Source organism: Thalassophryne amazonica, chromosome 10 (genome assembly GCF_902500255.1).
Source record: "Thalassophryne amazonica chromosome 10, fThaAma1.1, whole genome shotgun sequence".
NCBI classification, from domain to species: Eukaryota; Metazoa; Chordata; class Actinopteri; order Batrachoidiformes; family Batrachoididae; genus Thalassophryne; species Thalassophryne amazonica.
This window is the reverse complement of record NC_047112.1, coordinates 103,053,891-103,080,741: the sequence shown is the minus strand read 5'-3', so window position 1 is coordinate 103,080,741 and position 26,851 is coordinate 103,053,891. Positions and strand designations below refer to the sequence as shown.

The following is a 26,851-nucleotide window of genomic DNA, read 5'->3' as shown; positions in this document are numbered from 1 at the left end:
GAGTATATTTTCAGTATATAAATAGTAAGCTACAAGTAATATGCCAAGCAAAATTAAAGTATAAAGAGTAAAATAGTGAAATAACCAATGTGTATACTTTTTTATTGTATACTTCAAGTATACAATAATAAAGTAAAAATAGGGATATACCAAGAGGGATATACCAAGTACATTGATAGTATATAGATGAGTGTACTTGTTGTATACTTTAAAGTGTACTTTTGCAAACTTAAAACAAACTTTAAAATATACTTTTATAAACTTGAAATGTTCCAATTTAGTTCGAAAAATTATAAAATTTGTGTTCTTTCTAGTATACTAACAGTACACGTCTGTAGTATACTTGCCATACTTATACTATACTATACTATACTTGCTATCGTTACTTTGCTCTAAGAGAGTTCTATATGCGGGCCCTGCGACAGAATGGCGTCCTGTCCAGGGTGTACCCTGCCTCACGCCCTATGACTGCTGGTTTAGGAGCCCCCTTAATTGGAGTAAGCCGGTACAGAAAATGGATGGATGGATAAAGTTGCAGAAACAGTAAGAGAAATCACTGTAGTGAAGATTTAAAAATCTTTAAACCACTGTTTTCTATTTCAATTTTTCTTTTCTTTTAACATGGTATTGAGTCTGTGAAATAAATGAACCTCTGGTCGACAAAATGTTCTTAACACCTTTCACATAATAAAAATCCTGACTGTGGATTATTGAACGGAGGCGCAGTCAGGCTGCGCACATTTTGCGCAACGTCTCTTAGTCGTTGTCCGGAACAGGAAGTTTTACACCTGTCGTGGCTGTACGCTTTTGTTGTGATTCTTCCACATCTTAACGTGAGTAAAGGTCCTCCTGAGCGCTACGAGGAGCATCTTCGGGCTCCGTCCTGACAAAGTTTAAAGACTTTAAAGAGAGGAGAGAGAGGAAGTTTGGCGGTGAGCGCCTCCGCCTCAGTTTGTATTTCCTCTGCTTTCTCTCACTACGCTTTGTTAAATTGTTTCACATTTTAGATTGAAGACTCAATTAAATAATGAATTCATGTTTTGGACGATATATCCGACGAAAGGCTTAAAACGACGGTAAATCAGCCGCATTTAGCGACTGCGCAGCTCCAACGCACAACAACTCGTTCGAAAAGGACGAACCAGCTGATCCCACTAATAACTTTGTTCTATAGTCGTAACAAAAATAATCTGTTTCAGACTGCTTGAAGTATTATATTTTAATGACCTCTATATTCACTTTACAGAAAGAATTTAATGTACACATTTCCACTGCGGTTGACTTGAACAGTTTTTATTTCCAACAATGAGGAAATTGCCAACATTTAATACATTTATTAAATTTAATAATTTTATTAAATTAAAATGTAATAAATTTATTACATTTAATAATTGTATTAAGTTAAAATGTAATAAATTTATGACATTTAATAATTTTATTAAATTAAATTTAGTATTTTTTTAGATTCTTAATAGCCAGAACCTCATTGTACCATGTTGAGTCAAATGTAATATGGTCAGTACATTACATGATTCATTTGAAGTTCATCATGAACAATTTTGCAAACTTATGACTAAGTTCTCATGTGCAAAGGTTAACATTCACAGAATACATACTCTTTGGGTTTCAAAAGAGTGTTTTGAGGCCTTGTCAAACCAGCACGACAGACAGCAGGCCACTAAAGTCCTAGGGGGTGCGACGATTTACCCAAACTGACTCCAACAACGGACCCAGACTGACCCAAATATGACTAAATGAAGTACTTTTATCCGGAGTCGGGTCGCAAGAGCGGAAGAAAATGGATGGATGGATGGATGAAGTACTTTTATTTATTTTTGGAAATGCACTCCGTTCTCAAAACGATAGATTGAAATCAAACGGCATTCACCTTTGCAGACGTTCAGTGGGACGCACTGCTGCCTCATCAGAGCTCATAACATCAGATATCAAAGTTCAGAGTCCGTTGTATGACTCCCCCCCCCCCCCCCCCCCCCAAAAAAAAAAGAAAAAAAAATTGCCAGAACTCTCAAATGTACTTGAACCTCCCTTGTTTATTGTTTTGGCATTCTGAAGAGGCAGCGGGAGGGAGGTAAATTAATATAATAAACATACTCAGGCCCAGGACAGCTTCAATGAAAGTGCTATATCCGCACACTCGCGAAACATAACTCAAATTTTTGCCAACAAATCACCAAAGTAGCCTCATGTCAAAAAGGTTTAGGGTCAGCCAATACTCTGCTTCGCTTTTATAATCTGAGGAGATATACTAGCAAGATTCAGATAGTGCTATTTTAAGTACATTTTAGATTGTTAGCTTTGTATTCATTTAGCTGTTTGCATAGCTTTGCATTAATTTATGTTCAGTTAGCTGTTTTTCAGTGTTTCAGATTCCCTTAGCTTTATATACACTTATCTGTTTTCATAGTCATAAATGTTTTGATTCTGATTGTTTACTTGGCTATTTACATTGTGTTAAATTAGTCAGTTTTATTTTCACTCAGTTCTAGATTGTTTCAGGTTTTTCTTTTTTTTTTTAGCTTTTCCCAGGTGCTACTCCTCTGCTTCGCTTTTATAATCTAAGAAGCTATACAGTAGTAATAAATGAAGACATTTCATTAACCAAATGATACCATCCTAATTATATATCTCTGAAAATAAATGCTCACATCTTTATTGCGAATAGCCATGATAATCTTACAAAGTCACATTATGAAATATGCAATATATACATAACTTATGTACAACAATGAATTTTTGAACCCACTCCCAACAGGGTGTGTGACCACAGGAACAAGCCACACCCTGGCGGTCCTCCTCATTACGAGGTAAACTTGACTTTCTCTGGGCACAGTGGTGGGTCTTGTATTTACACAGCGCTCCTGACCTGGCTTTTTGCCCGATGTAGGGGTCAGTGGCATACTGAAGGCACCATCTGTTGAGTGCACATGGGATCTTATGGTGATAGGCTTTCTCAAGACTTTATTTTTTGGGACTCTGTCAGAGAAGACCAGTCTTTTGGGTCCATAACATAGCTTGCAAATGGTCCAGAATGTCTGTATGCCCCTCTTGAAGCAATGGCCCTACGAACATCCGTGTGCTGTGCTGCGACAATGGTCTCCAACTTCTTCACCAAATCCACCAAAGATTGCATTTTCCAGCCTGTGTCTTGCTTCATTAGTGATTCTGAATTGTTGTTGGTCCAATTTCTTGTGGTATTCTTGTTGTGGATTTTGGTAGTCACCTGGTCATGTAATTATGGGAGAATTCTTTTTTTTTTGTATGTGGGGCAAGAACCCACTGGCGGTTTGCTCACAAAGTTCTATCACCTCATCTTGTCTTGTCTGAAATATGATGGAATTGTCTGCGTTGATTACTCCTTATTAATAGTTGTTGCTTTGTCAACTGTCACACTGTCTGTGGGACACTTTGTTGGTAATGGTGGAAGATTCACCTCATACAGGGAGAGCAACATTTCCTCTTGTTTGGCAGCATCTTTGTAGTTCTCTCCCTCGACCAATACCTCAATGCGTCTCAGGGTTGTTGCCGTCACTTGTGTGGGCGCATGCCTTGCAGACGAAGGATAATACATCTTCACTCCATGCTGACACACCATTCTGGGACAATCCAGTGCAAGATCTTTAAAGTATGTTATTATTGTTATTAAAATTGTTTTCATTATTATTGGTGGTAGTAGTAGTAGTAGTAGTAGTAGTAGTAACTATTCCAAGCATGGCACTTTTGGATAATAGATTCATGACTGTTATAACCTATGTATAATTCCAGAGTAAGATATTTACAATAACGGATTTTCTTATTAATATCCAACATTAAACGGATCATAAATTTGACACAATATTAATATAAATAATAATAATAATAATAATAATAATAATATATATATATATATATATATATATATATATATATATATATATATATATATATATAAAAATACTAAAAATAATCATTACCTGTGAATCCAACTAGTGCACTGTGAAAATTCAATCCTGTCTTTCTCTACTTTGTTTTTACAGATTCCACACTTGAATATTGGGTCAGGAATTTTAGACTTTGACCATTTTCTTCTTTGTGACATCCTGATAGATAATATTTTATCAAACTTGATGAACTGTCTAACTTCAGAATGGAGTGATCTGTAAATGGATCATTTGAAAACTACCCGGTCCTAATATAGAACAGATAGCTAGAAGGTCATTTCTCGTATCATAAATTGTATGGCGGTAAAAAAGATGCACACTCTGCGGTGGCATTCTATGTGGGCTCTATACAGCCGTGGCAGAAGTTACATTTGTGAATGCGTCTCTGTGATTAAAAACAAGCTCACCCTGTCATAGGGTAAGCTTGTTAACTGTTAGTAATCAGATAACTGTAAGAATCTGATCTCTTGCATTTACATACACTTCAGTAGTCTGATAATCACAAAAACGTGGCTTACATAATTTCAGAGAAAAGAGAAATGGTAGGTCTTGAAAAAAAATAGACCGCTTTCTCTCCCTCTCTCCCTTTCTCTCTCTCCCTCCCGCTGTCTCTTCAGAATGCCCAAGGGATGTTAATGTACGTTTATGAGTCCTGGAAAAAAATTTTTTGGGGGGGGCGGGCTGCATACAATGGACCCTGAACTTTGATATCGGATGTTACAAGCCCTGACGAGGCAGCAGTGCGTCCCGCTGTACGACGGCAACGGTGTATGCTGTTTGTTTTCAATGTGCTTTCACATTTCCGAATAAATAAATAAATAGATATATAAATAAAAGTACTTCATTTAGTCATATTTAGGTCAGTTTGGGTCCGTTGTTGGAGTCAGTTTGGGTAAATCGTTGCACCCGTCCCAGCCACTCATGACAACCATTGCTTTCAACCTGCTGGAGCGAAGTTAAATGTGAGCTGGGTGTCAGGTGTATCTGGGTTTTCAGTCAACTTCCAGAGTGATGATTTGTCCATGGACACACAGCACCTGGCCAAGATGTCATATGTTTGTATGATCGGCATTGGTGGGCTGGTAGTGTCAGAGATTATTCAGAGGCAAGCAGTGACATCCAGGTGCAGTTCCTGCACCCGCACGGCCCAGCGCAAAGTTTTAACTGGCCACACACAGAGGACGTTTGCTGAGTACCTGTTCAACATGTTAGAACCAAGATGCCAGCACCCACAACTGCCACAGGAAGCACATATCATCTGAATGAGGAATATGCAAAATTGTTTACGATGAATTTGACATGAGTCATTTAATATGCACTGTGCTGACAATATTTCAATTAATGTTTGGACAGAATGATTATGTTGTGGATGTAATGTATTTTGATAAATAAATCCATATACAAGTTTGATTCCATTCCCAGATATATATGATACTATAATCTCAGAGGACCCATCGGATGATAATCTATGTTCCTAAATATTGAAGGTCTTTAGGGCCCCTTCACACATAGTCCGAATTTGGTTGAATTTAGTGTGTGCGTTAAAAACTGACAGGAGTTGTGGCTGTGACAGAAGCAACTGTGGGGAACTATCATTCTGGATATCCCAGCTGGACAGTAGTGTGTTTGGACGGACATGGACTAACAACTGACCACTGTGATGCGCATGTGTCTGTTTGCTATCATTAAGTGGACATAAATAAAAACATATATCACTGTGGCAAGGAGCTGCAGCAAGCGGACGCGCATGGTGCACACATGGACAGACTGCTCCCAGGTTAAAATGAACTGTCAGATCATAACACGCAGGAAGCAAGCTGACCGTCACGTCACCCACATGAGCTCTGTTCCACATGACGTGGTGTCCTGCGGCGCGCCATCCACAAGACACGTGTGTTGGCAGGACACGCACGCGTAGCTGGCTGGAAATGTGCCAGAAGATGTGGACATGAATGAGATGAGCGAACTGCTTCTCATTCATGTCATTTCATGACTGTACATCAGTGACCATGGGCCATCTACAGAGGAATAGACGGATCATACTTGTGTTGCCCACTTGATGAGAGGTATTTAATATAATGCGATGTTTGTATATGGTGCGCCGTTTTTATTCATTTATTCCTTTTTTTTCTTCTTCTTCTTCTTGTTCTCCCCCACATAAGTGGTGCGATGTGGTCCCACAGGTACCAGCTGGTATTTATTTTTTATTTATTCCACAAATGAAAAAAATGACATATTTTACAAAAGCACATTTGTCAACACACGACACACCTCACATTAACGTGTTGGTTGACATAGAATGAATGAGTCAACCAATCAGTGTTAGCAGAGGCACATTTTACCCATAATCCCTTTGGCATCTGTCTGTGTTTGTTACAAAACTTCAGAATTAGTGCATTATTCAACATTAAAAGATATATGTTATATTTTAACTTTGTACAAATGACAGAATTGACATTAATGGAGTTATTCTATCAGTATTAATTTTATTTATAAACCAAACCATAAGTCAGCACTGCTTCATTTTCCAAGCCCTACACCTCACGGCAACGCTGTTATTGAGTAGAGAGTTGAGCTTTGCTGCTCCTGTCAACTGCTTCTCTGCTGGACGCCATGTAATAAACAGAAGCTTCCAGCAGTGGGCAGGATGCACAAAGACATAAGTGCTAACTCATTGTTTGGGTCTGTAGTTGCCTTTGATGCTACCAGAAGCAATCATGGTGTTAAAACTCTAAATCAGCTTGTTAGTAGTTGCGAGTGTACCGGAGACAATACTGGAAGTTATCGGTTATCTGTAACTTACCATACATTTTTGGGTGGTTTATCGGTTTAGCTTTATAAAAGATAACTTTTCAGTTAGCTCATTATCTGTTATCGAAGCTAATGTTTTGGTTAGCTGTGCCCACCACTGATTATATTGATCTTGACGTACAGCGCAGCTGGCTGCAAGAGCTCAGCTCAGAGGCTATGGACTTACATTTGTCTCATTTATACCTGAAAGGAAATGTCTGGGGGTCTGAAAGGGGTCTGGTTAGGTTTAAAACTCCAGCTTTTGTGACTTCGGATCATTCTTCTCGACAAGAGTCAAGACAGAAGTCAGACCACCAGAGCAAGAATTTTAGCTGAGGAATCTTCTGCGATTTGAAGCGAAACGTCCTCGCGTCAAGCAACCCAGTCCAGTCGAAGATTCAAGCTTCTCTACTATGGAAACCACCTGGACAACTGAGAGCCTACACAGAAACAAAAACTGAAAGGAAATTGTTGGGAAAGTGTCAGTACACGGACCCACAACAGGGGGCGCAAATGAACGGACAATGGAGAAAGTCAAATAACAAGGCTTTACTGTTGTGAACGTGCACAACGAATACAACCAATCACGAAATGGACAACAGTCAATTCACAAAAGTGTCGTGTGGGCAGGCTCGAAGATAGGAGACGCCTCTCCAAGGTAAGACCCGAACCACACGGCTTCCTCCGCCACAGGACCCCGGAAATACTGGAGCCGCCAAGTCCCGAACTCCCAGGTGGCCACTGCCTCCGCGTGTCGGACCTGGTACTGCTGGCGAGGAACAAAGAACAGTTAGATGGGGGCGCGTTTGCACCCAAGACTCCGAACAGCAGGGAAGTTACCTCCACCTCTCGTTGGAACAGTACTCCACAAGCTATACACTAATCCAAAAGGATACACTCCGTCAGCTTTGATACGTTACCTCGTAGGTAGAAACGATATCTCGGCAATGAGGTGGAGGTGCCGTCCTGCTGATATACCCCACAGATGATTGCCGTCAGCTGTCTCAGGTGATGGGTGACAGCTGTCACCGTAGCTGCTCACGTGAGGCGGCGGCGCCCTCTGGTGCCTGGAGCCCGCACTCCAGGCAGGGCGCCCTCTGGTGGTGGTGGGCCAGCAGTACCTCCTCTTCAGCGGCCCACACAACAGGACCCCCCCTCAACCCGACCGGGCTTGTCCAGGTGGCGACGGTAGAAGTCGGCCAGGAGGGCCGGGTCCAGGATGAAGCTCTTCTTCACCCAGGAGCGTTCTTCGGGACCGTACCCCTCCCAGTCCACCAGATATTGAAAGCCCCGGCCCATCCGTCGGACGTCCAACAACCGGCGCACTGTCCAAGCCGGCTCGCCATCGATGATCCGGGCAGGAGGTGGTGCCGGACCGGGTGTACAGAGGGGCGAGGTGTGATGGGGCTTGAGCTTTGACACATGAAATACTGGATGGATCCGCAAACTCCGCTTTGACCTCGTCTTCGTGTACCCGGGACAAGGCATCCGATTTCTGGTTCTTGGTCCCGGGCCGGTAGGTGATGCGGAAGTCAAAACGGCCGAAGAACAGTGACCAGCGGGCTTGCCTGGGATTCAGCTGCTTGGCGGTCCTGATATATTCCAGGTTCCGGTGGTCAGTGAAAACCGTGAATGGCACGGACGTCCCCTCCAACAGGTGTCTCCACTCTTCAAGAGCCTCTTTCACCGCAAGGAGTTCTCGGTTGCCGACGTCATAGTTCCGTTCAGCCGGGGTCAACCTGCGGGAAAAATAGGCACACGGATGAAGGACCTTATCGGTCTTCCCACTCTGGGACAGCACAGCTCCTATCCCTGAGTCCGAGGCGTCCACTTCAACCACTAACTGGCGACTAGGATCGGGCTGCACCAGAACGGGTGCAGACGAGAAGCGCCGTTTCAACTCCTTGAACGCGGCCTCGCAACGATCCGACCAGGTGAAGGGGACTTTTGGTGAGGTCAGGGCTGTCAGGGGGCTAACAACCTGACTGTAGCCTTTAATGAACCTCCTGTAGAAATTCGCAAAGCCGAGGAACTGTTGCAGCTTCCTACGGCTTGTGGGTTGGGGCCAGTCTCTCACCGCAGCAACCTTGGCCGGATCAGGTGCGACGGAGTTGGGGGAGATGATGAACCCCAGGAAGGACAAAGAGGTGCGGTGAAACTCACACTTCTCGCCCTTAACAAACAGCCGGTTCTCCAATAACCGCTGCAGGACCTGACGTACATGCCGGACATGAGTCTCAGGATCCGGAGAAAAGATGAGTATATCGTCTAGATATACGAAGACGAACCGGTGCAGGAAGTCCCGCAATACGTCGTTAACCAAGGCTTGGAACGTCGCGGGGGCATTTGTGAGGCCGAACGGCATGACCAGGTACTCAAAGTGACCTAAGGGGGTGTTGAATGCCGTCTTCCACTCGTCTCCCTTCCGGATCCGAACCAGATGATACGCGTTTCTAAGATCAAGCTTGGTAAAAATCTTGGCTCCATGCAGGGGCGTGAACACCGAATCCAACAGGGTAACGGGTATCGGTTGCGAACCGTGATTTCGTTCAGCCCCCTATAATCAATGCATGGACGAAGTCCGCCATCTTTTTTACCCACGAAAAAGAAACCTGCGCCCATCGGGGAGGTGGAATTTCGGATCAACCCGGCAGCTAACGAGTCCCGGATGTAGGTCTCCATTGATTCGCGCTCAGGCCGTGAGAGGTTGTACAGTCTACTGGACGGGAACCCACTGCCTGGAACCAAATCGATGGCACAATTGTACGGACGGTGGGGGGGGAGTGTGAGCGCCAGATCCTTGCTGAACACGTCGACAAGGTCGTGGTACTCCACCGGCACCGTCCCCAGATTGGGCGGGACTCTGACCTCCTCCTTAGCTTGGGAGCCGGGAGGAACCGAGGAACCTAGACACACCCGATGGCAGGTCTCGCTCCACTGAACCACTACCCCGGACGGCCAATCAATCCGGGGATTGTGCTTCAACATCCAGGGAAAGCCTAAAACCACACGGGAAGTGGCCTGAGTCACAAAAAACTCGATCACCTCCCGGTGGTTTCCTGACACCACCAGCGTTACAGGTGGTGTCTTATGTGTGATCGGAGGGAGCAGGGAGCCATCTAGCGCTCGAACCTGCACAGGCGAGGTAAGCGCCACCAGAGGGAGCCCTATCTCCCTGGCCCATCTGCAGTCCAACAGATTCCCCTCAGAGCCCGTGTCCACCAGTGCTGGGGCCTTCAGGGTTAAATCCTCATACAGGATCGTGACTGGGAGTCGTGTAGCAATGTGGGTGTGTCCCACGTGAATGTCTCGGCCCACCCCTAGCCCAGTCTGTAGGGGCGGGCGTTGGTGTTGTAACCGCTCGGGGCAGTCTCTCACATGGTGCTCTAGTGCACCACAAACAAAACAAGCTCCATGGGCCCGTCTCCTCTGTGCAGCTGGTGCCCTAAATGTTGCCCTACTCGTGTCCATAGCTTCGTCAGTAGGGGGAGCTGTGGCCCCACGGAGCGCAGGGGCCGTGGAGCGTGGGGAAGGCGGAGCGCGGTCGGAACCGGAAGGGAGAGGGACGGCGCGTGCCCGGCCACGCCCTTCGTCTCGTTCCCGCCGACGTTCTTCTAACCGGTTGTCCAACCGTATGACAAGATCGATAAGCCCGTCTAAATCCCGCGGTTCGTCCTTAGCCACCAGGTGCTCCTTGAGAACCAAAGACAGTCCGTTTACAAAGGCGGTGCGGAGGGCAGCGTTATTCCAGCCGGATCTCGCAGCCGCGATGCGGAAGTCGACTGCATAAACAGCTGCGCTCCGGCGCCCCTGTCTCATTGACAGTAGCACGGTTGAAGCGGTCTCGCCCCTATTAGGGTGATCGAACACGGTTCTGAGCCCCCTCACAAACCCATCGTATGTCAGAAGGAGCCGTGAATTCTGCTCCCAGAGCGCTGTAGCCCAAGCGCGTGCCTCACCGCGAAGCAGGTTTATGACATAAGCTACTTTACTAGCATCGGTCGCGTACATAACGGGACGCTGTGCGAAGACGAGCGAACACTGCATCAGAAAATCCGCGCACGTCTCCACACAGCCTCCGTACGGCTCTGGAGGGCTTATGTATGCTTCCGGGGAAGGAGGGAGAGGTCGTTGAACAACCAGTGGAACGTCAACGTTACGCACAGGATCTACGGGAGGGAGAGAAGCAGCGGCGCCCGGAGGGCGCGCTTCCACCTGCGCGGCGAGAGCCTCCACCCTGCGGTTCAGGAGGACGTTCTGCTCGGTCATGAAATCCAACCGAGTCGTGAAAGCGGTGAGGATCCGCTGCAACTCACCGATTACCCCTCCCGCGGACGCCTGCGCGTCCTGTTCTTCCATTGGCCGTTCAACAGCCGGTTGACGCCCCTCGGGATCCATGACGTTGGCCGAGATATCCTGTTGGGAAAGTGTCAGTACACGGACCCACAACAGGGGGCGCAAATGAACAGACAATGGAGAAAGTCAAATAACAAGGCTTTACTGTTGTGAACGTGCACAACGAATACAACCAATCACGAAATGGACAACAGTCAATTCACAAAAGTGTCGTGTGGGCAGGCTCGAAGATAGGAGATGCCTCTCCAAGGTAAGACCCGAACCACACGGCTTCCTCCGCCACAGGACCCCGGAAATACTGGAGCCGCCAAGTCCCGAACTCCCAGGTGGCCACTGCCTCCGCGTGTCGGACCTGGTACTGCTGGCGAGGAACAAAGAACAGTTAGATGGGGGCGCGTTTGCACCCAAGACTCCGAACAGCAGGGAAGTTACCTCCACCTCTCGTTGGAACAGTACTCCACAAGCTATACACTAATCCAAAAGGATACACTCCGTCAGCTTTGATACGTTACCTCGTAGGTAGAAACGATATCTCGGCAATGAGGTGGAGGTGCCGTCCTGCTGATATACCCCACAGATGATTGCCGTCAGCTGTCTCAGGTGATGGGTGACAGCTGTCACCGTAGCTGCTCACGTGAGGCGGCGGCGCCCTCTGGTGCCTGGAGCCCGCACTCCAGGCAGGGCGCCCTCTGGTGGTGGTGGGCCAGCAGTACCTCCTCTTCAGCGGCCCACACAACAGGAAATGCTTTTGACAAAAACTGCAGATTTCGTTTATTTCTATTTATGTCCAGAGATCAAGGATCCAGTGACCAATTTCATATTTATTTACTTTAAGACACAATAAAATGTTGTTGACATAGAAAACCTGTAAAGCCTACTTTTAGTACACAGAAAATTCACAGGAGGTATTGATAAGGGAATCAATAAAGAATACAAATCGATGATGGCATCTATATCGATAAAATCGGGTGGAATGTGTCCAAGAATTCAAGTTCCTAGGACTACACATCTCTGAGGAAGTTGGCTGGACAGCCAATACCAATCATTTGGTTAAAAAGGCCCAGCAACGCCTATTTTTCCTAAGAACATTGAAAAAGAACAAGCTGCCTCCGCCTCTGTTGAAGAATTTCTACAGCTGCACCATTGAGAGCGTACTCACATATGGATGTACGGTATGGTACGCCAGCTGCATCGCATCTGAGAAGAAACAGCTTCAGTGAGTGATTAAAACAGCTCAGCGGATCATTGGTTGCCCGCTCCCATCCCTGGCTGAGATTTACTCAAAACGCCTTCTCGGATGGGCCACAAAGATCACGAATGATCCCTACCATCCGGGACACTCCCTCTTCTCCATCCTCCCGTCTGGCAGGCTCCGGGTTATCCGAGCCCGCACAAACAGACTGAAGGACAGCTTTTTCCCACTGGCTGTGAAAAGACTTTTAGAAGAATATTGACTACTTGTATCGCACTGGGGTTACACTGCACTGTTTTATTATTGCACTGGATATTCCCTCCACTGTTTTATTCTTTAAAATATGTATTTAATATTCATTATCTTATTTATACTGAGTTTTTAACAGACTATATATTTTATATGTGATAGTCTATTGTATATTGTAATTTGTCTGTGAGGGAGCTGCTGCACAGGGGTGTTGCCGAACGACATTTCATTGTGTTTTTTATACAATGACAATAAAGCTTATTCAGCTTAAAATCTTATCAATACCCATCCCTAAACATGTCCCAATCACTCATATTTGATAGTGAGGTGCAGACTGGCATTCGCCATCACATGACAAAGTTTGATATGGATTGTGGATTTTGTGGAAATTTGAATTTAATATTGAAAAGCCCATTTTGTATACATTTTGCATTATATCTCAATCAAAAGTGCCACTATCACTCTTTTTGTGACAGTGAGGTGCAAACTGGCACTCTCAGTGAATAGACTAAATTTGATTCGCATCTGATTTGTGTTGCAGATTTAGCGGCTGTTTGATTTTAACATTGAAAAGCACTTTTGATCTATAGTTCGTATTGTATTTTAGTTTATGAAAAGCCACTTCTAACAAGACTTTGACCTTGAAAATTTTTTCAAAGGCAAAAATTTGTGAAATTGGAAACTAGGTTTGAGCACTACAAGCGCGGCGCTCTAGTTGAAACCTTGTCTCTTCAAGTGTTCTTGGTTCGGCTGCACACATTTGTTCAGTGGTGAAATGTAAACGTGGCACCTTCTGTAGCACTGTTGTATTATGGGACTTTTCTCTGAACTGTCAATCCATGCGCTCATACATGTGCAAGTTCAGATCACAACCATCAAGCAGGAAGTGGTAGGAGAAAAAAGGAAAGAAGAAATTTTTTTTTGTTGAGTTTTGATTGAAATTATTTTCTTTTGATGTAAGGCAATAGAGAGTGTGGCGTGTACATGTTGGCAAACATACTGTATCTAAAAAATAGTTTTGAAATTGATCATAAATCTTTTTCTGAAGGAAAGGTAAAACATTTTTATATAGTTCAGGTAGAATGTTGGAAAGTAATACAAAGGGAATGTTGATGTAGGAAAAGTTGATGTTTTTACTGATTGAAATATCCTTTGTGGTTGAAATAATGATCCTCACATTGTTGTCAATCACAGTTGTCGAGATAAATGGCGGCGCCTGAGAAGGGCGAAGTGGTTGTTGCAGAGGAGTACATCAGCCCTTCAGGTGATCAAGAGGACCCTCACCATGCTGCCATTCCTGCACCCACGGCGGAGCGCCCTGCACCCGCAGATGAGCATTCTGCTCCAATCATCATGGCTTTCTCCCAGGACACCCGAAGGCAGTCACCTGTGAATCAATTCAGGCTCAAGAAGTTCTTTGTCTTGAGGGTAAAGACTTTCATATTTCCAGTTGCAGTAACAAGTGGCAAGTACATAACTGTAATTTATGGTGCCAAGAAGCAGTGAAATACCTTATATCTCAGTATGCACACATTTAAAAAAGCAAGCATGACATACATTCCCACATCATCAGAATGTGACCAAATAACAGAATTTTCTCATCTTTTTAATTGAGAAAAATATGAAAATGCTGTTTTTTGGACAGATGGCATAGTGGCTTCATGCTTAGCACTGTTACTTCACAGCAAGAAAGTCATGGGCTCACTTCCCACCTGAGATTTTCTGTGTGGAGTTTCATGTTCTCCCCGTGTTCATGTGGGTGACCTCCAGCTTCCTTCCACAAAGACATGCACGTTTGGCAGATTGGAGACTTTAAATTGGCTGTAGGTGCAGGTGTGAATGTCTGTTTGTTTGTCTGTATGTGGCCCTGCGATGGAATGGCGTCCTGTCCAGGGTCTACCCTGCCTCTCGTGCTATGACTGCTGGGATAGGCTCCAGCCACCCAGTGATCCTTAATTGAAGTAAGCGGGATCATGTGCAAATGATTTACATATTTAAATAGGGGAGGTGATGGCCTTGCTGCCTTTCTCCTCCCGTGTTCTCTCTCTCTCTGTCTGTCTCTCTTTCTCACGCACACAGCTGACAGAAATGGGAAATCCAGAATGATGCCAAACGGGAGCAATAATACTTGACTGCAATAAACCAGGAGAGGAGAACCCCTGGTCACCAAACAAAAAAGCATTAAAACAACCAAGAAAAACAGTGGACAGCTTGTCAAACACACACCGTCTTGAAACTCCCCTAATATGCAATAAAAACTCAGTGATTTATATTGGAACATGTCAGTTTTTTAACACTTAAAATTTGTACTGGTATTATTGTGGCTGATTGTGACATGCAGTTTTGGGTGATTTTTCCCTAAATTAAACTTTCCACTTGTCTTGAGTTACGGAACTGTGCTTGGTATCCAAAATAAACTGGTATGTTATAGGTGCCTGGACTTGTACCCAACATAAAATTAACTTAATACTGACCAGCAGAACATTTTTTATGCTTATTTTTCCATGCAGTGTTATTTTGATACCCTAAGTGAATTTCAGCACTGATGTATATTCTAGCCCGTTTTCGCAAGAAAGTTGGTGTCGTATGTGAATTTAGTGCATATGAATGAATGAATCAATTTATTCATTCATTCATATTTTTTATTACTACACTGATGAACTATTCATAATAAAATTGTTTGTCAGTGGAGTGTTTCCAGTAATAGTTACAGTGCATCCAGAAAGTGCAGTTGTGTTGAAAATTTACATACCCTGGCAGAATTTTTATTTTTTTATTTTTTTATTTTTTTTGCCATTTTTCGGGGAATATGAATAACACAAAAACTTTTTTTTTTCACTCATGGTTAGTGGTTGGGTGAAGTCATTTATTGTCAAACAACTGTTTGCTCTTTTGAATCATAATTACCCTGATCAAAAGTTTACATACCTCTGTTCTTAATACTGTGTTTTGCCCCCTTTAACATCAGTGACAGCTTGGAGTCTTTTGTGGTAGTTGTGGATGAGGCTCTCTGATGGTGAAGCTGCCACTGAATGTGTTGTGGATTTTATTTACATCAATTACAAAGAAATACGAAGTATAGTATAGTATACGAAGCTCCTGGGTTTTTGGCAAAATTACTTTATTCTTATATATTACTATAAATATATATATTATTATATATAATATTATATATTACTATAAATAGTAACCCGATGATGATAATAATAGCAATTATAATAATAAATTATTATTCAAATCCCATCCTGCCACTTTTCTCCATGTAGTATGGAGTTGTATCAGGAAGGGCATCTGGTGTAAAATTTCTGCATAATCAACATGCAGGTACACCTTGGATCTGCTGTGGCAACCCAGAGTGAAAACAAGGGAGCAAAAAGTCTACCAAAATGGACCTTTAAGGGGTTATGGGGTGGGGAGGAACTTTCCCACCCCAAAGACAGAAAACTGCTATATAAATGCAGTCCATTTACCATTTTCTGGATTTAAATGTCAATTATTTGTAAATCACAGCACTTTTATACAATTAAATTTGTTTTATCAAGGTCTTTACACATTTTCACTTTTTTAACCATTAAAACAGCTGATTTTCTTTGTTTGTTTTTTTTAGTGTAGGATTTTTCTTGAATTCCTTTTTATTGGGAAACTGAAATCTTTGCATTCTGCAGAGTATCAGAATGTCATTATGACCACAGTGTTGACCAGACCAAACAGGAATCACTTCAGTTTGTGTTTAAAACAGCTCTATTGTGTTGTATTGAATGGAAAGTCAGTCACACCTATGATGTTGTCAAACCGGCTCGACACAACCAGACTGACAGAACTCAGTCAGAGCAAGAATTGAATATATAACACAGGTGCTGAGTCACTGTTTTAAAATGAAGCTTTGTGTGGAGCTTCCATTGTGAAATAGAAATGATTGCCAGATTTTAGATGTACATTTTTTTCCTTTGAAAAGCTGGTTTCTGTGATTTATAATATATTTGGAAAATGAAAATTTGTCTTTATTTATTTGCATTCATTTTCCTGTGCTGAAGGCTTTTTGTCTTTTTTTTTTTTTTTGACGCACAGTAGCTGTGGCATGCTGTTGGAGTGCCGGTCCCAGCTGTGAATCGACCTCAAAGACGACCCCTTTAGCATTGTCTGCACACATTGTGATTGTCAAAATGGAATATAGAAAGTGACACCCATGCTTTTTCCTTCCCTCAGCCTGGCACTCTGGATCTGGCCATCGAAGACATTAAAGTTCTAGTGGATAAAGAAATAGATGGCAGCATTCCATGGTATCTGGCTGATGGCAGAGTAAGTTCAGACGTGCTAAATCTCACAGCTTCATGGTCATGTCAGCATGTAGTGTGGGATGTGTAAAGTCTTTACTTCATAAGCTTTTCACATAAGTGTATTGAACATTTTTAATTTGACAACAGTTTGCCTGAAGCTGGAACTGTAATATTTTACTTGTCAGCAAATCCACAGTGTTATAGTGTGAGTAGCGTGTTGCCTGTGGGGATCCACGGAGATCTTAATTGGGTAGTGTTTATAAATAGGTAGCTGACATTTTTTCAAGGGTGGTAATAAATTATGCAAAGTTTCTCTAAAAAGTTGGAATGGCGTGTGAGTCCTGAATGTTTTTGATGCATGAACGCTGTTGATATATACATGGTGTACCGCCCCCTTCTGGAATGGCACTTGAGTCCAGAATGTATTTATCAACATCCATTGTTCAGTGTTGTTAGCTAATAGCCATAGTGTATCCAAAATTATTAATCCAATCAGTGTTGTGTTGTGGCAACATTAATTCTTGACCAAAAATACATAAGCATACCAAACGGCAAATGTCAGCTCTCCCCAGTTTGTCTTTAATTGAAGTTTTAAGCATACGCACATGGAGAGCTTTTTCTCTTTTCTGCTCTCTGCTGCATGCAGGTGCTTTTATTTTTACACAGACTGTGCTGGAAGACATCAAACGCACTACAGTTCTCACTCATGGTAACAGCAACATGACACTTAACTAAACCGAGTAAACCAATTGAACTACAAAAACACAATAAGTCAGAATCACATTTATTACCAAGTAACTTCTCACATACAAGGAATTTGATTTGGTGTCACTGGTGCATAAACAACAATAACAAGAAAAGGAAAAAATACTTCTGTAAGAAGTAAAGTAGTCAAATAGAGAAACAAACAAATAGGCAAAACTATGTTCACTGTCGAATAAATATAGTGGAATGGGGCTGTGCAAAGGCATGCCGATGTACTGTACCTTCCAGTGCAGGGATGATATGATCAATCTGTACTTTGTGGGAGTGGGGGGAAGGCTGTGTACAACCCCAATTCCATTGACGTTGGGACGTTGTGTAAAAATGTAAATAAAAACAGAATACAATGATTTGCAAATCACTCTTCAACCTATATTCAATTGAATACACCACAAAGACAAAATATTTAATGTTCAAACTGATAAACTTTGTTGTTTTGTGCAAATATTTACTCATTTTGAAATGGATGCCTGTAACACATTTCAAATGGGGCAACAAAAGACTGGGAAAGTTGAATGCTCATAGAACACCTAATTGGAACAGGCCCGGCGCCAGAAAAAAAATATTTAAGGGGGTGATGAGTTTATCACAGGGAGCGCCCCCCCCCACCAAAAGTACGCACCGGAGGGTACGTGCCTCTGAGCGTGCGTAATGAAATGGGTGTGCTCCTAGAAAGCTCGTGTATTTAGGCTACACCATTGTAAGAGACTGACTGAAGCTTTCAGGCTCCTCTCCTATGGAACCAGCTCCCAATTCAGATCAGGGAGACAGACACCCTCTCTACTTTTAAGACTAGGCTTAAAACTTTCCTTTTTGCTAAAGCTTATAGTTAGGGCTGGATCAGGTGACCCTGAACCATCCCTTAGTTATGCTGCTATAGACGTAGACTGCTGGGGGGTTCCCATGATGCACTGTTCTTTCTCTTTTGCTCTGTATGCACCACTCTGCATTTAATCATTAGTGATCGATCTCTGCTCCCCTCCACAGCATGTCTTTTTCCTGGTTCTCTCCCTCAGCCCCAACCAGTCCCAGCAGAAGACTGCCCCTCCCTGAGCCTGGTTCTGCGGGAGGTTTCTTCCTGTTAAAAGGGAGTTTTTCCTTCCCACTGTAGCCACGTGCTTGCTCACAGGAGGTCGTTTTGACCGTTGGGGTTTTACATAATTATTGTATGGCCTTGCCTTACAATATAAAGCGCCTTGGGGCAACTGTTGTTGTGATTTGCGCTATATAAAAAAATGATTGAATTGATTGACTGAGTAAGAGTAAAGAGTGATGACAGTATTTTTTAATTATTTGAATGTATAGACCCTCGGTCAAGTGATCTCCTGCATACCACAAAACCAAACCAACAACTGATCTGAGAAGTGACACGAGACAGTAGATTAACCCCACATACAGCCCTCCATCACAAGCGCAAACACAGCGCAATTTGGCATGACAGTCACACAACGGGTCAAAGATAAACCTTTCATGTAGATATACAGTGGTCCCTCGTTTATCGCGGGAGTTACGTTCTAAAAATAGCCCGCAATAGGCGAAATCCACGAAGTAGACAGCTTTATTTTTTACAATTATTATAGACGTTTCAAGGCTGTAAAACCCCTCACTATACACACTTTATACACTTTTCTCAAACAGGCAAAGGAGCATCCCCAAAAGGCTCAGCCATTCACAAGCAAAGATGGGGTGAGGATCACCACTTTGTGAACAACTGCATGAAAAAAATAGTTTAAGAACAATGTTTCTCAATGTTCAATTGCAAGGAATTTAGGGATTCCATCATCTACAGTCCATATTATAATCAGAAGATTCAGAGAATCTGGAGAACTGTCTACACATAAACGGCAAGGCCGAAAACCAACATTGAATGCCCGTGACCTTCGATCCCTCAGGTGGCACTGCTTTAAAAATCGACATCATTGTGTAAAGGATCTTACCGCGTGGGCTCAGGAACACTTCAGAAAACCATTGTCAGTTAACACAGTTTGTCACTACATCTACAATTGCAAGTGAAAACTCTACCATGCAAAGCGAAAGCCATACATTCAACAACATCCAGAAATGCCCTGCCTTCTTTGGGCCCAAGCTCATTTGACATTGACAGACGCAAAGAGGAAAAGTGTGCTGTGGTCTGATGAGTCCACGTTTCAGATTGTTTTTGTAAATCACGGACGTTGTGTCCTCCAGACAAAAGAGGAAAAAGACCAATCTCTGGGGTTCATCGGCCTCTTTGACTCCACAAAAACATGGCATATATAAACATGGATATAGCAGCCACTGTCTCCAGCAGGTGAGCTCACTTATGAACTCATTCCATCTGCTAAAAATAATCAGTGAAATCAAAGAAAACCTGCACCTTCTTAGCCCTTTCTTGCATACTTTGGACACCACTGCCCTAATCTGCATCTGTGGTGAAAATTTTGTCAAAATCTGCAGTAGCTTTGATGTAATCCTGCTAATCAACACAGACAGACAAATTCACGCAGATGATTTTATTATGTCCTTGGCGAACATAATAATAATTGCAAAATGCATTAAAATGCACAGATAACACAAGAAAGTGAAAACACTTATTTACATTGTGGTTCATTGAAAAATCAAATGACAAAATAGAAGTAGTAGTAGTAATAATAATTAAAAACAATAATAATAATGGTCTGTATATGATAACAAGAACCTAAACAATTTATAAATACATTAAGACAGTAAATTGACATAAAAAATTACATAACTAACAGGAAATAATTGGGTTGAGTTCTTCCCCTAAAAACTGTTGAGGTCTAAGGTTTAAGGTTCTAAAAATATTTTGGACTTATATGCCATTCCAACTCATTATAGAAACTTTGCATAATTTATTACCACTCTTGAAATTTCAGCTCCCTATTTTATAAACACTACCCAATCTGGAGCGCGTGGATCCCCACTGTCAACGTGCTAGTTAGTTATATAATCTTTGGTAATAAGCTAAAATATGCAATAAAATTTTTGAATAACATTAACTTTGCATTTTGGAAAGATTTGAATCAAATTCCTGTGAGTAAACATTGTCTGAGCAGCTGTTCATTTTTTACTGATGCTGGTTTTTGCACTGATATATAAATATCCAGGGTGAGTCATGAGAAAGAAATGCTTAGTACTGCCAACAAATAAGAGGAAGATGGACTTGTCTTTCTTTAGAATCTTTCATGAGGAGAGAAATCATTTCATCATTCACACTATCTCACCAGTAAGGCCTAGTACCTATGTAGATTAGCACAAATACTGCCTGAAAACTCTAGAAATTAGTGTCTTCAAACCAGTGAAAATTGTAAAAAAAACAATAACACTCAGGATTGCCTTCAAATGTGCCCCCTGTGCCCCTAACCAGGGCACTGCCCTGTGACCCTGTTGGGGGCCTAAGGCAGCTCTCAGAGCCCTGTCTATTTTCAGATTTCCATGTTTTTTATTTTCAGATGCCACTCTCATGCCTGTGATAGGAACCGCAATACTTCCTTATTTTTGTTCAGTGTACTTAAGGCCCTCTCACACACAAGGAGTGTGCGTGATGTGTTAGTGGCAGCCATTGGAGTGCTATGCTTGCCAGCACTTGCTGCCAGTACCGGCGACTGCTGATGTGTGCACTGCATGTGACCACTGCATGTACGTGGTGTTTAATGTAGCATGTAAAACCTTGCTGTCATTTGCTACTTTCTGGCCCAGAGTTTTAACAACTTTGTCTCTGTTTTGCTTGTTTTCTTTTCCATTTGTGAACAACCTGGTGCTTTCCAGCCTGTCACACAGACAGTGTGTGCATGGAGTGTAAGGGGTGACTACCCGATGAGTGACGTTGAGTTGCAAGTGTTTTGAACATGACCAAAATACTCACCACACCCCAGCGAGGGCTAGCAACCATATGGTGTTGTGTGAAATGTTTGTGGTGGATATTGGCGAGTTTTACACACGTCACTAAACGGCCATGTTTCACCTGGCTGTGGCAGATAGATGATTGCCATCCAGGACTCAAGGCAGCTCCATAGTGTGGTGGATGCAGCAGCACACAACACCAGCGTATGCTCCAGACTTGACCTGATTTTGTAAAATTTGAGGAATTGCCACAGATCTTATTTCTGTGCATCTATATGTCATGTTTTTGTGGCGTGAAAGAGGCCTTTGAACCCCAGAGATTCAGCAGTTTGTAGATTCAGGTGTGTTGCAACAGTTACAGACCACAGTGTCTTTTTTCTCATGCTGTGTCACACTCAAGTATTATGGCAGACCATCCCAATTCTGGAGTTCGATCCCTTTCACACCTACACATCTTTGCGACGGGAGTGACCAGTCAAGGGTGACTCATTTCATGATCCCATAGCCTGTAGCTCCGGCCTGATGCCTCGCCAGCTCAGTGAGCCGTCTGTTTGTTCTGCAACTGCTAGGATTAATCTGGAATGTTTCACTCGGAGTCGACCAAGTGCACCCAGCTCACTGGACTATAAGAAAGAAAGTCACTGCAAGAAAAAGAAAAACAACACGCTACCGTGAATTACTTGTGTGTACAGTGGGGGGGACTGCTTTTAGTTTGTCTTTTAATCAAAAGTCCTTTGTAGGATTGTTACTGCGGTGACATTACAGAAACAGAAAACTAGCTTGTTACCATTATTATTATTATTATTTTTTGGTTTAAAATTTCAGCACATGGTCATGTTTGCGTGCATGTTTGTATGAGCTTGCTGAGGGCGTTTGTAGTTCATGAAGCTTTGGCTGCATATTGAGCATCTTTTCTATACATGTTATTAAAGTAACTCTAATTTGCTGAGGAGCACTGATGACCAAACTACACACACACACACACCACACACACACACACACACACACACACACACACACACACACACACACACACACACACACACACACACACACACACACACACACACACACACACACTCACTTTGAGTAATGTGAAATGTTACTTAGCAGTGTGGTTATTTTGTATACATGGAGACATAAATCTGTCACTTGAGTCGCAGAATTATTCCACAGGAATGGACTCTGGTTGTCACTTTCTTTCCTTTTCCCACCTTCACAGTTAGGGTCTGACTTATACTAAAGTTTTGCATGCACAAAAACGTGTACAAACAGCATAGCTCCCGCAAATACGATTTAGATCTGCCATATGTCAGATCTTGTTCTGACATGTGGCATAGAAATTGAAGACTTAACAGTATTCCCTGAAAACCCCCTGTTGTCTGATCATTTCTTAATAACATTTACATTTACTTTAATGGTCTACCCAGCAGTGGGGAATAAGTTTCATTACAGTAGATGTCTTTCTGAAAGCGCTGTAACTAGGTTTACGGATATGATTCCTTCTTTGTTATGTTCTTCAATGCCATATACCAACACAGTGCAGAGTAGCTACCTAAACTCTGTGAGTGAGATAGATTATCTCGTCAGTAGCTTTACATCCTCATTGAGCACAACTTTGGATGCTGTAGCTCCTCTGAAAAAGAGAGCCTTAAATCAGAAATGCTTGACTCCATGGTATAACCCACAAACTCGCAGCTTAAAGCAGATAACAGGTAAGCTGGAGAGGAAATGGTGTCTCACTAATTTAGAAGATCTTCATTTAGCCTGGAAAAAGAGTCTGTTGCTCTATAAAAAAGAACTCCGTAAAGCTAGGACATCTTACTATTCATCACTAATTGAAGAAAATAAGAACAACCCCAGGTTTCTTTTCAGCACTGTAGCCAGGCTGACAAAGAGTCAGAGCTCTATTGAGCCGAGTATTCCTTTAACTTTAACTAGTAATGACCTCATGACTTTCTTTGCAAATAAAATTTTAACTATTAGAGAAAAAATTATTCATAACCTCTCCGATTGTTCTGTCTGAGTTATTTTCATTAGTTACTTCCTCCAAACCATCAACATGTCTATTAGACCCCATTCCTACCAGGCTGCTCAAGGAAGCTCTACCATTATTTAATGCTTCGATCTTAAATATGATCAATGTATCTTTATTAGTTGGCTGTGTACCACAGGCTTTTAAGGTGGCAGTAATTAAACCATTACTTAAAAAGCCATCACTTGACCCAGCAATCTTACCTAATTATAGGCCAATCTCCAACGTTCCTTTTCTCTCAAAAATTCTTGAAAGTGTAGTTGTAAAACAGCTAATTGATCATCTGCAGAGGAATGTCTATTTGAAGAGTTTCAGTCAGGTTTTAGATTTCATCATAGTACAGAAACAGCATTAGTGAAGGTTACAAATGATCTTCTTATGGCCTCAGACAGTGGACTCATCTCTGTGCTTGTCCTGTTAGACCTCAGTGCAGCTTTTGATACTGTTGACCATAAACTTTTATTACAGAGATTAGAGCATGCCATAGGTATTAAAGGCACTGCGCTGCAGTGGTTTGAATCATATTTATCTAATAGATTACAATTTGTTCATGTAAATGGGGAGTCTTCTTCACAGACTAAGGTTAATTATGGAGTTCCACAAGGTTCTGTGCTAGGACCAATTTTATTCACTTTATACATGCTTCCCTTAGGTGGTATTATTAGAAAGCATTGTTTAAATTTTCATTGTTACGCAGATGATACCCAGCTTTATCTATCCATGAAGCCAGAGGACACACACCAATTAGTTAAACTGCAGGAATGTCTTTCAGACATAAAGACATGGATGACCTCTAATTTCCTGCTTTTAAATTCAGATAAAACTGAAGTTATTGTACCTGGCCCCACAAATCTTAGAAACATGGTGTCTAACCAGATCCTTACTCTGGATGGCATTACCCTGACCTCCAGTAATACTGTGAGAAATCTTGGAGTCATTTTTGATCAGGATATGTCCTTCAATGCGCATATTAAGCAAATATGTAGGACTGCTTTTTGCATTTGCGTAATATCTCTAAAATTAGAAAGGTCTTGTCTCAGAGTGATGCTGAAAAGCTAATTCATGCATTTATTTCCTCTAGGCTGGACTATTGTGATTCATTATTATCAGGTTGTCCTAAAAGCTCCCTGAAAAGCCTTCAGATAACTCAAAATGCTGCAGCTAGAGTACTGACAGGGACTAGAAGGAGAGAGCATATTTCACCCATATTGGCCTCTCTTCATTGGCTCCCTGTTAATTCCAGAATAGAAAATTAAATCAAATTAAAATTCTTCTTGTTACTTATAAGGTTTTGAATAATCAGGTCCCATCTTATCTTAGGGACCTCTTAGTACCATATCATCCCAATAGAGCACTTTGGTCTCAGACTGCAGGCTTACTTGTAGTTCTAGGGTTTGTAAGAGTAGAATGGGAGGCAGAGCCTTCAGCTTTCAGGCTCCTCTCCTGTGGAACCAGCTCCCAGTTCGGATCAGGGAGACAAACACCCTCTCTACTTTTAAGATTAAGCTTAAAACTTTCCTTTTTGAAAAAGCTTATAGTTAGGACTGGATCAGGTGACCCTGAACCATCCCTTAGTTATGCTGCTATAGACGTAGACTGCTGGGGGGTTCCCATGATGCACTGAGTGTTTCTTTCTCTTTTTGCTCTGTATGCACCACTCTGCATTTAATCATTAGTGATTGATCTCTGCTCCCCTCCACAGCATGTCTTTTTCCTGGTTCTCTCCCTCAGCCCCAACCAGTCCCAGCAGAAGACTGCCCCTCCCTGAGCCTGGTTCTGCTGGAGGTTTCTTCCTGTTAAAAGGGAGTTTTTCCTTCCCACTGTCGCCAAGTGCTTGCTCATAGGGGGTCGTTTTGACTGTTGGGGTTTTTCTGTAATTATTGTATGGCTTTTGCCTTACAATATAAAACGCCTTGGGGCAACTGTTTGTTGTGATTTGGCGCTATATAAATAAAATTGATTTGATTTGATTTGAAATAAGGGCCTGCTGATATACTAATAGTGTGCACTGAGTATTGCATCTTTCTAATGTGCAGAATAGTTAAAGCTTATTGTCCATTTAAGGCGTTTGATTTTGTGGATATGCATTGTGTGATGTGAACATGCTAATATGTGAGGTTTGCAAATGCAATTAATTTTCATTTCTTAATACATCACTTTTTTAACTGTATTTATTCATATTTGTTGCTCTGAGTTATCAAGAGGACCACATTGAAAATAAGTGTGTTTTAGACTTTATGTGTTATCCTCTGTGCTATTTGTATCTTGTACTGTATTTTACATATACAAATTTTGCCAATTAAATTCATCTATCAATCAATGAGCTTTATCAAGATAAAAGGAAATTTAGGGGGTTGTGATTGCATCTGTACATTGCATGTTTGAACCCTTGGAGAAAAAGAAGTCATCTGGTTACAGGGCGTTTTCTTATTGGGCACCTTTTTATAGACTCACTTAATTCTAGATTGAAGACTCATCTGTTTTCTGTTTCTTCCAGTTGATACTGATTTTATTGTTTTGATTTGTTCTTTTACACCTGGTTTTAATTGATGGAATTGTATTTTAACAATTTTTATTGGTTTATCAAATTTTTACTTTATTGCTGGTAGTTGTAATCAAATCCATTTTATTTTGTATTGCTTTCTATTGATGTTTTCTATTGTTGTGGTTGCCAGAATAGATGGTTGCTCAAATGAGTTTGGTGTGCTCTTTTGGACCCTCCTCTTGTAAAGCACCTTCAAACAACCTGTGTTGTGATTTGGCTCTATACAGATAAATAGAATTGATTGAATCCTGGGAAGGCAGCACAGCACCAGAAAGTTATGGGATCTCTTCCCACCTATAGCCATTCTATGTGGAGTTTGCATGTTCTCCCCATGTTCATGTGGGTTCCCTTCAGGTGCTCCAGCTTCCTCCCATGTATATAGGTGAATTGGAAATATTAAATTAACCGTGAGCGTGAATGTTTTTTTGTTTGTCTGTATTTGGCCCTGCGATAGACTGGTGTCCTGTCCAGGGTGTACCCTGCCTCACGTCCTATGACTGCTGGGATAGGCTCCAGCCCGTCCGTGACCCTTAATTGAAGAAAGCGAGTATAGAAAGTGAAGCACTCTGTTACGTGGAACTGTACATGTACAACAAAAATTGAATTTATTTATAAATTTATTTCCCTTATATAGTGCCAAATCATGACAAAGTTGCCTCAAGGCGCTTCACACAAGTAAGGTCTAACCTTATCTACCCCCAGAGCAAGCACATAGGCGACAGTGATAAGGGAAAAACTCCCTCTGATGATTTGAGGATGAAACCTCAAGCAGACCAGACTCAAAGGAGTGACCCTCTGTTTGTGTCATGCTACAGACACAATTGACAATACAAATATACAGGAAATTTTGGGCGTCCATGCTGG

The 26,851-nt window shown here is 42.2% G+C and overlaps 1 protein-coding gene across 3 annotated transcripts in view; it reads left to right on the top strand.

Moving 5' to 3' along the window:
• Positions 1–750: 750 nt before the first annotated feature.
• Positions 751–26,851, top strand: part of tprg1 (tumor protein p63 regulated 1) — an 86,006-nt gene continuing 59,905 nt past the window's right edge. The window contains exons 1-3 of one of the 3 annotated variants that reach the window (XM_034180664.1): positions 751–833; positions 13,720–13,953; positions 16,732–16,824. In XM_034180664.1, coding sequence (XP_034036555.1) covers positions 16,790–16,824 — 35 coding nt within the window. In that variant the 5' untranslated portion in view covers positions 751–833; positions 13,720–13,953; positions 16,732–16,789. Of the gene's footprint in view, positions 933–2,806; positions 2,826–13,719; positions 13,954–16,731; positions 16,825–26,851 lie in introns of those variants that run through there. The other 2 variants (XM_034180665.1, XM_034180666.1) reach the window with 2 other exon arrangements.